The sequence below is a fragment of the Ranitomeya variabilis genome, chromosome 1 (genome assembly GCF_051348905.1).
Source record: "Ranitomeya variabilis isolate aRanVar5 chromosome 1, aRanVar5.hap1, whole genome shotgun sequence".
NCBI lineage: Eukaryota > Metazoa > Chordata > Amphibia > Anura > Dendrobatidae > Ranitomeya > Ranitomeya variabilis.
The window spans coordinates 1,167,376,327-1,167,389,533 of NC_135232.1; the positions used below are offsets into that span (position 1 = coordinate 1,167,376,327).

General features: G+C 49.1%; 1 protein-coding gene across 4 annotated transcripts in view; it reads right to left on the reverse strand.

The window, feature by feature from the left end:
• DQX1 (DEAQ-box RNA dependent ATPase 1) overlaps nt 1–13,207 on the reverse strand; it is a 108,862-nt gene that overhangs the window by 71,400 nt on the left and 24,255 nt on the right. For all 4 annotated transcript variants that reach the window (XR_013220134.1, XM_077280478.1, XM_077280477.1 and 1 more), the window contains exons 2-3: nt 1,472–1,760; nt 988–1,181 (exon numbers count right to left, since the gene is read on the reverse strand). Coding sequence is in view for 3 of the 4 variants with exons in the window: in XM_077280478.1 (XP_077136593.1) it covers nt 988–1,181; nt 1,472–1,723 (446 nt within the window). In the remaining variant the exon portion in view is untranslated. The remainder of the gene's footprint in view (nt 1–987; nt 1,182–1,471; nt 1,761–13,207) is intronic.

A 13,207-nucleotide genomic window follows, 5' to 3' on the forward strand; every position in this document is an offset into this window, starting at 1 on the left:
CGCAGGAGAGAGGTACCGCCCTTTTTATCCTGTAGGTTTCCGGATTCCCTCTCTCTGGTATTGCTGTCATGGGCGACTGAGAATATAGTATTAATATCTCTCGCCTGGGACCTCCAGATGGGAAGATATCTGGAAAGTTGTGGATCCCCTAATTTTTTGTGACCCAGCTGCATCCCATTGACCAGCCTCCTCTGAGGTCACCCAGGGGCGGTATGTGGGCGTACCCTCTAATACCAGCAGATTCTGAATTAGCATCATTGTTCAGTGCTGGGAGATACAGCTCGCTGTAGGACTGCGCCAGTTTCCAATAGGAGCGCTCCCCTCCGCTAAGCTCCGCGCCATATCAATGGCATCCGGACTAGTAATTTTCTTTGGTTTGTCCCCTTTTATTTCCTGCAAATGTATCGATTGTATTGTATGTTCCCCTTTTGTAACATATTTAGTGAACTCTATTTTTTGGATTAAATATATAAAATGTAATAGCTCTGTTCCTCTTGCTCTGTAAACCACACCCTGAAGCCATACACTGCCTGTAACGAGTGTCCAATAGGCCGGTATAAACGACTGGTGGTGGCAGTGAGTAGTTTTTCTTGGGTTATTGTGGAGCTGGCAGTGACTGTACCGAAGTATACATATATTCCATGTATTGGATCGGACATGTAGCTAAACTATACGTTCACTGGGAAGATCACAATGACGCCGCGGCCTCGTCCATCAATCATCAATCAATCGCATGCATTGTCCTGACAATTGATGGCAGCGGTGGGATATCTGCGTGATCCCCTGGCTGTTTCGAGACATCCAACCTTTGCCCCACACCTAAACAACAGCCTATCTCCAACCCTAACAAACGTAACCAAATGCCTAGCTCCAACCCTAATAAACGTAACCAAAGGCCTAGCTCCAACCCAAACCTCCGGCTGACATTCTCTGACGACCAGTGAGCGGTCCTTGTGACCTCCCTGTGCTCTCAAAAACCCTCCATACCTGAGGATGGTGTTGGCAGAAGAGCAGTCCTCGTATGGAATGGAGAACCCGACCTCGTGACCCACATTCAGGTCCATCTCGTCCGCCACCCTGAGGGCCAGGCTGAAGGCAGCAGTAGGGTAAGGCTGGGAGCAGATGACACAGCCCTCACGGAACTGCAGAGACAGGGCGTACTCCGCGCACCACTGCGGCACCTGCCGGGCACAAACCACATCACCTTACAAAACAGGAAATTGCGGTGGTCAGATACCACCCACGGGCTCCTCCTAGAGACACAGCTCCACTCACATCCAAAGCTGTATTCACAACACTGAATGCTCCAGTCACAGTCAGAGCTGCATGGTAAGCAATGCTTTCTCCCCATCTCCCATGATGCATTTCAGGCACCTGCTCCACACACCAGCTCTGCTGGAGGCAGGGGAGAGGTGAGGTCCTGTGGTCTAAGTATTCGCAGCTTTGGATGCGATTACAGGAGATGACTTACCTGTGTACTTTTGCCAGCGCCGGGTTCGGCACACACCAAGACAATGTGACTGCCCTGAAGACTCTCCATGAACTGGTACTTCACGCTCCATATGGCCAAGGAACGCCGCCCGGCGAGCAGCTGGTAATACCGAGAGGAGAACGGGAGACCATCAAATGGGTTCTGTTCCAGTTCGTCTCGATGCGGCTCATCCGAAAGAACATCCTCCTCTACTGGTGGCCGATTCTCTGACGAGACGCCTGCAGGCTCCATACGATCCAAGATACGTCCAACATAGAAGCTACAGATCCTAGAGACAAGAAGAGCAAGAGCGAGTGACCAATGTAACTACCCTCCAACCCAGAGAGCATAACCACTGTCTGTTCCCAGGAACAACAGTCCCACCCACAGGTACCTAGAGAGCATATTCACTGTGTCCCCAAGAACAACAGTCCCACCCCCCGTACATACAGAGCATAACTACCCAGGGACAAGAGCACCCACTCCCCGGACCTAGAGAGCATAACTACTGCCGGCCCCCAGGGACAACAGCCTCACGCCCTGGACCGAAAGAGCATAACTACTGGCGGCCCCCAAGGACAAGAGCCCACCCACCGGACCTAGAGAGCATAGCCACTGCCATTCCCCAGGGACACCAGCCCCACCCCCTGGACCTAGAGAGCATAACTACTGGTGGCCCCCAGGGACAAGAGCGCCCACCCACCGGTCCTAGAGAGCATATCTACTGCCGGCCCCCAGGGACAAGAGCATCCACTTCCCGGACCTAGAGAGCATAACTACTGCCGGCCCCCAGGGACAAGAGCACCCACTTCCGGGCCTAGAGAGCATAACTACTGCCGGCCCCCAGGGACAAGAGCACACCCCTCCCCCCCGGACCTAGAGAGCATAACTACTGCCGGCCACCAGAGACAAGAGCACCCACTTCCCGGACCTAGAGAGCATAACTACTGGTGGCCCCCAGGGACAAGAGCACCCACTTCCGGGCCTAGAGATCATAACTACTGCCGGCCCCCAGGGACAAGAGCACCCACTTCCGGAACTAGAGAGCATAACTACTGCCGGCCCCCAGGGACAAGAGCACACACTTCCGGCCCTAGAGACCATAACTACTGCCGGCCCCCAGGGACAAGAGCACACCCCTACCCCCCGGACCTAGAGACCATAACTACTGCCGGCCCCCAGGGACAAGAGCACACCCCTCCCCCCCGGACCTAGAGAGCATATCTACTGCCGGACCCCAGGGACAAGGGCACCCACTTCCCGGACCTAGAGAGCATAACTACTGCCGGCCCCCAGGGACAAGAGTACACCCTTCCCCCCCGGACCTAGAGAGCATATCTACTGCCGGCCACCAGGGACAACAGTCTCACCCCCCGACCTATAGAGCATATCCACTGCCTGACCACAGAGGCAACAGTCCCACCTTCCCGGACCAAGAGAACATATCCACTGCCTGTACCCAGGGACAACAGCCCCACCCCCGGACCTAGAGAGCATATCCACTGCCTGTACCCAGGGACAACAGCCCCACCCCCGGACCTAGGGAGCATATCCACTGCCTGTACCCAGGGACAACAGCCCCACCTCCAGGACATGGAGACCATATCCACTGCCTGTCTCCAGGAACAACAGCCCCATCCCAGGACATGGTGGAGACCATGTCCACTGCCAGCCCCAGGGACAACAGCCACCCGCCACTGAGACCTAGCAAGCATATCCACTGCCGGCTTTCAGGGACAACAGTCAACCACCCCCAGGACCTGGAGAGCATATCGATATTGGGTGCACATGCGGTCCACCGTGCGTTCCAACGAGCGTTCGCCAGAAGTGAACTGTACCTAGAGTTGGACAAGCTCCCAATGCTCAACAAGTTCCAGACAGCTGACACTTCCAGACGCCACCTTACCTCATCCCGCACCGTCTTGTAATTGGATCCTGGCATTTCAAAAGGGTCACCTCTCCTACCCCAGAAGAAGCTAGGGCGAAACGTGCGTTGGGGTGAGGGGGTCTCTCCTTCGGCTCTGGTATCTGGTCCCGGTCTTTTTGTGCTCACTGCATTCTACTCTGCCAGCAGGTAATGTTCTCTATTTATCTATAGCCCTATTTGTTCTGGGACTCCTTATCGAGTATATAGAGAGTGTTTATTGCACACTTCATATGATATAACTGAATCTATGTTCAAGAGCCTCATCTTATGATTAGACACGCTGTGAGCTTATCTATCTAACCAGACCAGTATTCGGGTCACTCTAGCTCCAAATATTCTCATTACAATGTATTTATCAAGACCAAAGTCAGCGCAGCCGTCTACCAGGACATTGTAGAGCACTTCATGCTTCCCTCTGACCACAAGCTTATTGCAGATGGAAATGTCTTTCTCCAGCAGGACTTGGCCCCTGTCCAAACTGCGAAAAGTACCAATACCTGGTGTAAAAACAACAGTATCACTGGGCTTGATTGGCAGCAAACTTGGCTGACCCCAACCCCATAGAGAATCTATGGAGTATTGTCAAGAGGAAGATGAGACACCAGAACCAACAATGCAGACGAGCTGAAGGCTACTATCAAAGCAACCTGGGCTTCCATAACCTCTCAGCAGCGCCACAGGCTGATCGCCTCCATGCCACGCCACATTGATGCAGTAATTGATGCAAAAGGAGCCGCAACCAAGTATTGAGGGCATTTACTGATCATACATTTCAGTAGGGAACATTTCGGATTTTACAATCATTTTTCAAGCTGGTGTTATAAAGTATTCTAATTTACTGAGATAATGACTTTTGTGTTGTCATTGGCTGTAAGCCATAATCATCAACATTAACAGAAATAAACACATGAAATAGATCACTCTTTAATGACTCTATGAGTCTATAGAATATACGAGATTCACTTTATGTAATGAAGAACCGAATGAAATTCACTTTATGATATTCTAATTTTGTGAGAAGCACATGTATGTCCACGTATAACTGGGGAGGTGTATACAGTATATATTTCAAATTCAAAGAAGCTTTATTGGCAGGACCAAATAAATGTTAGCTTTGCCAAAGCACGTGTACAGTAGGGAATAGGGGACACAAGCATGGAGCTTATCAACCGCCAATCAAATCATAATGATCAAAAAGTATTTTAATAACAAAATAGTTTAATAAGACAATTAGTGATTGTGGTGAAATATGTATCTATCTATATGTGTGTAGTGACATATGTCTGGGGTTATATGTGTGACTAGCAGTAGTTGAACATCTGTCCTGAAACTGCAGGCCTCACAGCATACATATCTTGAGAAGGCAGACTACTGTCTCCACTCTTGCCAGGGGGTCCTGCTGGGAACCAAGAAAAAGGGAAACATTTGACACCTCCTAGCTCTCTGAAGAGAGATGTCAATTACAGCCTGATACCATCTATCTGTGGGAAGCTTTACACAGGGAATCTCAGAGCAAATAATATGTTCATTGGGGGGCGCGGCCGCGGTCCAATCAAAAACAAGCAATTATGATATTAACCTGAGGGGCTAGTCTAGAAATCTGACCTCCAGAGTAAAGCTATAAATTAGACCTGTATACCTAAAAACGTGTTCACATGTGAGGGCAGCCTCGGAAGCTGATGTGTTCCACCAACTCCATACTCACCCCCCCCCAGGGAGCAGAAAGCAGACAACAAAGTTAGACATTTCTGTAAGTTTTCTCCTGTTTATTTAATACTGTTTTGCATACCTGCATGTCTTTTTAGTATCATATTTTTATACCTTTTTCTTACTGTAAGCACTGAAACTTTTTGTATTAAAGCATAAAACTTTAACAAGTTGAACCTTGAATGTTCTAAAAGAATCCATAGCCTAAGGTGTGTGAGCCTTATGAGTGGTAGACATTAGTAGTATTAATATTTCCGGTACTCATCGCCCGTGTATTCGGTGAGTGGTGGCAGCGTGTATAACTGGGTGTGTGGTCTGGGTCGGGGTGTGATTTATGCTCCCATTACAGCATAGGACAGAGGTTGAATGCTGGACTGAGAGAGGGGAGATAGATTAACCCTTGCAGGCACAACCCAAGTCACGTGCTGAGAGCGGGCAAGTGACGAATTAGTGACACCAAGGAGAGGGATCTGTGACAGTGACCTGTATCACAGAGGAGATGTCAGATCAGAGACCTCTGAATACAGGTACAGGTGCGCCAAACAATGGCGTCACATCACAGACAGCAAAGCACAGGAAGGAACAATCACAGAATAAAAAAAGAAAGGTCTGTATAAAGTGAGTCAGAAACCGCTCAATCAGGGCAATAGGGGGGCCGGGGTCTCCATGAAGAGTTCTTACCCATGTCCATGATGTGAACCCGCTACAGGGGGCCGATGTCAGCTGTAGGAAGGAAGCTGTAGTGGACATGGGTAAGAACTCTTCATGGAGACCCCGGCCGCCCTGATTGAGCAGTCACTGACTTTAGAACAACGTCTGACACTTTGGCTGCTCCACTGTACTTATGTGGGAAGAGGGCGTGTGCTGCCCCTTATTATGGATTACTGCAGTCACTTTATACAGAACTTTCTTCCTTTTTTTATTCTGTGATTGTTCTTTCCTGTGCTTTGCTGTCTGTGATGTGACGCCATTGTTTGGTGCACCTGTACACGTATTCAGAGGTCTCTGATCTGACATCTCCTCCGTGATACAGGTCACTAAATGTCTTTTTAAACTATTTTGTTATTAAAATATTTTTGGATCATTATGACTTGATTGGTGGTTGATGAGCTCCATGATCGTTGTGTTTGCAGTGTCAGTGGGGAGCTCCATACCGGTCTTGCTGGGCAATTCCAGGATGGCTGTGTATTAGGAGATCTGGTATCTAGTAGGGAACAGGGAGTGGTGACTGTGGGGACAATGAGTGGGGACTGTGGGGACAATGAGTGGGGACAATGAGTGGGGACAATGAGTGGGGACTGTGGGGACAATAAGTGGGGACTGTGGGGACAATGAGTGGGGACAATGAGTGGGGACAATGAGTGGGGACTGTGGGGACAATGAGTGGGGACAATGAGTGGGGACAATGAGTGGGGACAATGAGTGGGGACTGTGGGGACAATGAGTGGGGACTGTGGGGACAATAAGTGGGGACTGTGGGGACAATGAGTGGGGACAATGGGGACAATGAGTGGGGACAATGAGTGGGGACTGTGGGGACAATGAGTGGGGACAATGAGTGGGGACTGTGGGGACAATGAGTGGGGACTGTGGGGACAATAAGTGGGGACTGTGGGGACAATGAGTGGGGACAATGGGGACAATGAGTGGGGACAATGAGTGGGGACTGTGGGGACAATGAGTGGGGACTGTGGGGACAATGAGTGGGGACTGTGGGGACAATGAGTGGGGACTGGGGACAATAAGTGGGGACTGTGGGGACAATGAGTGGGGACTGTGGGGACAATGAGTGGGGACTGTGGGGACAATGAGTGGGGACTGTGGGGACAATGAGTGGGGACTGTGGGGATAATGAGTGGGGACAATGAGTGGGGACTGTGGGGACAATGAGTGGGGACTATGAGTGGGGACAATGAGTGGGGACTGTGGGGACAATGAGTGGGGACTGTGGGGACAATGAGTGGGGACTGTGGGGACAATGAGTGGGGACTGTGGGGACAATGAGTGGGGACTGTGGGGACAATGAGTGGGGACAATGAGTGGGGACTATGAGTGGGGACAATGAGTGGGGACTGTGGGGACAATGAGTGGGGACTGTGGGGACAATGAGTGGGGACTGTGGGGACAATGAGTGGGGACTGTGGGGACAATGAGTGGGGACTGTGGGGACAATGAGTGGGGACTGTGGGGACAATGAGTGGGGACTGTGGGGACAATGAGTGGGGACAATGAGTGGGGACAATGAGTGGGGACTGTGGGGACAATGAGTGGGGACTGTGGGGACAATGAGTGGGGACTGTGGGGACAATGAGTGGGGACTGTGGGGACAATGAGTGGGGACTGTGGGGACAATGAGTGGGGACTGTGGGGACAATAAGTGGGGACTGTGGGGACAATGAGTGGGGACTGTGGGGACAATGAGTGGGGACAATAAGTGGGGACTGTGGGGACAATGAGTGGGGACTGTTGGGACAATGAGTGGGGACTGTGGGGACAATGAGTGGGGACAATGAGTGGGGAATGTGGGGACAATAAGTGGGGACTGTGGGGACAATGAGTGGGGACTGTGGGGACAATGAGTGGGGACTGTGGGGACAATAAGTGGGGACTGTGGGGACAATGAGTGGGGACTGTGGGGACAATGAGTGGGGACTGTGGGGACAATGAGTGGGGACAATGAGTGGGGACTGTGGGGACAATGAGTGGGGACTGTGGGGACAATAAGTGGGGACTGTGGGGACAATGAGTGGGGACTGTGGGGACAATGAGTGGGGACTGTGGGGACAATGAGTGGGGACAGGGTGGGGGTTAGGAAGTCCATGGCATCATAGTTCTCTTTCTCGCAGTCTATGACATTCGCTCACATACCGCGCTGCTATCTCCACTGCTCTCTCTTCTTCTCCCAGCAGGATATATGTTTTCTCTTCCTCCTTCATGGTGATGAAGTCTGGGAAGAGATGTGAGAGTCTCCTGAAGTGAGTGTCCCTCACTGCTGAGTATTTGGGGCAGTGTAGCAGGAAGTGGGTCTCATTCTCCAGGTCACAGTGTTGGCACAGTCTTTCCTCCCTGGGCTTGTAGCTCTGCCTGTGTCGACCACATTCGATGGCCAGACTGTGGGCACTGAGTCTATATCGGCTCAGGATCTTGCGATCTGCGGGGTCCGGGAGTTTCTCCAGATATGGGGCCAGTCTGTATTCTCTCTGTAGGCCCCGGTACATGATCAGTTTCTGTGAGCTGCTGATCTCGTTCCTCCAGACACTGACATACCTCTCCTGGCCTTCGTCTGGCATCTTCCTGATTGTGGCTTTTGTCAGGTTGTTTTGGTTGACATATACATATATATAGGGAAAAAATTGGAACAGCATCCAAAAAATAACTCACATATCGTGCAAAGCTCTCCCAACCAGCAATCCAATGGTCTCCAATGATAGAGTTAAAAAGGAAAGCAGCACAAAAGACTGAAAAAAAAATGGTGAAGTTTATTGCCTGAACGGCGTGGCGACGTTTCGGATATAGTATCCTTTCTCAAGCTGAGAAAAAACACTACATCCGAAACGTCGCCACGCCGTTCAGGCAATAAAGTTCACCATTTTTTTTTCAGTCTTTTGTGCTGCTTTTCTTTTTTAACTCATATATATATATATCCCCCCATATATATACTCCCCCCGCATACAGTACAGAGCAAAAGTTTGGACACACCTTCTCATTTAAAGATTTTTCTGTATTTTCATGACTATGAACATTGTACATTCACACTGAAGGCATCAAAACTATGAATTCACACATGTGGAATTATATATTTAACAAAAAAGTGTGAAACAACTGAAATTATGTCTTATATTCTAGGTTCTTCAATGTAGCCACCTTTTGCTTTGATGACTGCTTTGCACACTCTTGGCATTCTCTTGATGAGCTTCAAGAGGTAGTCACCGGGAATGGTTTTCACTTCACAGGTGGGCCCTGTGTTGTGAATTCTGTTCTCGAACTCCCTCCTGTGGTTATGAATGGTACTTCGGCGAGTTCTGTCCATAGACTCCCTCTGGTGGCTGTGAGTGGAGCTGCTGGTTCTGAGGTTCCTCCTCCAGCTGACCTCGTTTAGGCCTTGGCTGGCTGCTCTATTTAACTCCACTCAGATCATTACTTGATGCCAGCTGTCAATGTCCTAGTACTGGTTCAGTTCTCTTGGATCTTTCAGATGACCTGTCTACTTCAGCAAAAGCTAAGTCCCTGCTAGCTTATTTGTTACCACGATGTTTTTGTCCAGCTTGCTATTATGATTTTGTCTTGTTAGCTGGAAGCTCTGGGATGCAGAGTGGCACCACTGCACCGTGAGTCGGTGCGGTGCTCTCTTTTGAACACTCTGCGTGGTTTTTTGTTAGTTTTTTATGCTGACCGCAAAGATACCTTTTCTATCTTCAGTCTGTTTAGTTCAGTCCGGCCTCCTTTGCTGAAACCTATTTCATTCTGTGTTTGTGACTTCCATCTTAACTCACAGTCAATATATGTGGGGGCTGCCTATTTCTTTGGGGCATTTCTCTGAGGCAAGGTAGGCTGTATTTTCTATCTTTAGGGGTAGTTAGCTCTTAGGCTATGAAGAGGCATCTAGGCAGAGTCAGGAACGCTCCACGGCTATTTCTAGTTGTTGTGATAGGATTAGGGGTTGCGGTCAGCAGAGCTCCCACTTCCCAGAGCTCGTCCTGTATTACTAGTTTGCTCATCTGGTCATTTCTAGTGCTCCTAACCACCAGTTCAACCATAACAGTACAGCTGGCCGATAAAGTGTTAAATGCATCTCAATAGAGGGATAAGAGAAGTTCTGAGACCATTTTTTTTTCTCTGCAGTGTGTTTTGTTTCTCTCTTCCCCTAAATCTCTGGGTGGTACAGGACACAGGTGCAGATATGGACATTCAAAGTCTGTCCTCTTGTGTGGATCAACTCACTGCAAGGGTACAAGGCATTCAAGATTATGTAGTTCAGAACCCGATGTTAGAACCCAGAATTCCAATTCCTGATTTGTTTTCTGGGGATAGATCTAAGTTCCTGAATTTCAAAAATAATTGTAGACTGTTTTTTGCTTTGAAACCCCGCTCCTCTGGTGGCCCCATTCAGCAAGTAAAAATCATTATTTCTTTGCTGCGTGGCGACCCTCAAATCTGGGCATTTTCCCTTGCGCCAGGAGATCCTGCATTGTGTAATGTAGATGCGTTTTTTCTGGCGCTTGGATTGCTTTATGATGAACCAGATTCAGTGGATCAGGCAGAGAAAATCTTGCTGGCTTTGTGTCAGGGTCAGGATGAAGCAGAGGTATATTGTCAGAAGTTTAGAAAGTGGTCTGTGCTTACTCAGTGGAATGAGTGTGCCCTGGCGGCAATTTTCAGAAAGGGTCTTTCTGAAGCCCTTAAGGATGTTATGGTGGGATTCCCCACGCCTGCTGGTCTGAATGAGTCGATGTCCTTGGCCATTCAGATCGATCGACGCTAACGTGAGCGCAAAAATGTGCACCAGGTGGCGGTGTTTTCTGAGCAGAGGCCTGAGCCTATGCAATGTGAAAGGACCTTGACCAGAGCTGAACGGCAAGAGTACAGACGTCAGAATGGGCTGTGTTTTTACTGTGGTGACTCCACTCATGCTATCTCTGATTGTCCTAAGCGCACTAAACGGTTCGCTAGGTCTGCCACCATTGGTACGGAACAGCCAAAATTCCTTTTGTCCGTTACTCTGATTTGCTCTTTGTCGTCCTATTCTGTTATGGCATTTGTGGATTCAGGCGCTGCCCTGAATTTGATGGACTTAGAGTTTGCCAGGCGCTGTGGTTTTTTTCTTGGAGCCCTTACAGTGTCCTATTCCATTGAGAGGAATTGATGCTACACCTTTGGCCAAGAATAAGCCTCAGTACTGGACTCAGTTGACCATGTGCATGGCTCCTGCACATCAGGAGGATATTCGCTTTTTGGTGTTGCATAATCTGCATGATGTGGTCGTTTTGGGTTTGCCATGGCTACAGGTCCATAATCCAGTATTGGATTGGAAATCAATGTCTGTATCCAGTTGGGGTTGTCAAGGGGTACATGGGGATGTCCCATTGTTGTCTATTTCGTCTTCCCATCCTTCTGAAGTACCTGAGTTCTTGTCAGATTACCGGGATGTATTTGATGAGCCCAAATCCAGTGCCCTACCTCCTCATAGGGATTGTGATTGTGCTATTAATTTGATTCCTGGTAGTAAGTTTCCGAAGGGCCGACTGTTCAATTTATCTGTGCCAGAACACGCTGCAATGCGGAGTTATATAAAGGAGTCCTTGGAGAAAGGGCATATTCGCCCGTCGTCGTCACCGTTGGGAGCAGGGTTCTTTTTTGTGGCCAAGAAGGATGGTTCTCTGAGACCTTGTATAGATTACCGCCTTCTCAATAAAATCACCGTCAAATTTCAGTACCCTTTGCCGCTACTGTCTGATTTGTTTGCTCGGATTAAGGGGGCTAGCTGGTTCACCAAGATAGATCTTCGAGGGGCGTATAATCCTGTGCGTATTAAACGGGGCGACGAATGGAAAACAGCATTTAATACGCCCGAGGGCCATTTTGAGTACTTGGTGATGCCATTCGGGCTTTCTAATGCTCCATCTGTGTTTCAGTCCTTTATGCATGACATCTTCCGAAAGTACCTGGATAGATTCATGATTGTATATTTGGATGATATTTTGGTCTTTTCGGACAATTGGGAGTCTCATGTGAAGCAGGTCAGAATGGTGTTCCAGGTCCTTCGTGCTAATTCCTTGTTTGTGAAGGGGTCTAAATGTCTCTTTGGAGTTCAGAAGGTTTCATTTTTGGGCTTCATTTTTTCCCCTTCTACTATCGAGATGGATCCTGTTAAAGTTCAGGCCATTTATGATTGGACTCAGCCTACTTCTGTGAAGAGCCTACAGAAATTCCTGGGCTTTGCTAATTTTTACCGTCGCTTCATCGCTAATTTTTCTAGTGTTGTTAAACCATTGACTGATTTGACCAAGAAAGGTGCTGATGTGGTCAATTGGTCCTCTGCGGCCGTTGAGGCTTTTCAGGAGCTGAAGCGTCGTTTTTCTTCTGCCCCTGTGTTGTATCAGCCAGATGTTTCGCTCCCGTTTCAGGTCGAGGTGGATGCTTCTGAGATTGGAGCAGGGGCTGTTTTGTCTCAAAGAGGTTCTGATGACTCTGTGATGAAACCATGTGCTTTCTTTTCTAGAAAGTTTTCGCCTGCTGAGCGCAATTATGATGTGGGCAATCGAGAGTTGTTGGCTATGAAGTGGGCGTTTGAGGAGTGGCGACATTGGCTTGAGGGAGCCAAGCATCGCGTGGTGGTCTTGACGGATCACAAGAATCTGACTTATCTCGATTCTGCCAAGCGGTTGAATCCTAGACAGGCTCGATGGTCGCTGTTTTTCTCCCGCTTCAATTTTGTGGTTTCGTACCTTCTGGGTTCTAAGAATGTGAAGGCTGATGCCCTTACAAGAAGTTTTGTGCCTGATTCTCCAGGAGTTCCAGAACCGGCTGGTATTCTCAAAGAGGGGGTAGTTTTGTCTGCCATCTCCCCTGATTTGAGGCGGGTGCTGCAGGAGTTTCAGGCTGATAGACCTGACCGTTGCCCAGCGGAGAAGCTGTTTGTCCCTGATAGATGGACTAGTAGAGTTATCTCTGAGGTTCATTGTTCGGTGTTGGCTGGTCATCCTGGAATCTTTGGTACCAGAGATTTGGTGGCTAGATCCTTTTGGTGGCCTTCCTTGTCACGAGATGTGCGTTCTTTTGTTCAGTCCTGTGGGACTTGTGCTCGGGCTAAGCCCTGCTGTTCTCGTGCCAGTGGGTTGCTGTTGCCCTTGCCGGTCCCGAAAAGGCCCTGGACGCATATTTCCATGGATTTTATTTCAGATCTCCCTGTCTCTCAGAGGATGTCAGTTATCTGGGTGGTTTGTGATCGCTTCTCTAAGATGGTCCATTTGGTACCTTTGCCTAAATTGCCTTCCTCCTCTGATTTGGTTCCATTGTTTTTCCAGCATGTGGTTCGTTTGCATGGCATTCCGGAGAACATCGTGTCGGACAGAGGTTCCCAGTTTGTTTCAAGATTTTGGCGG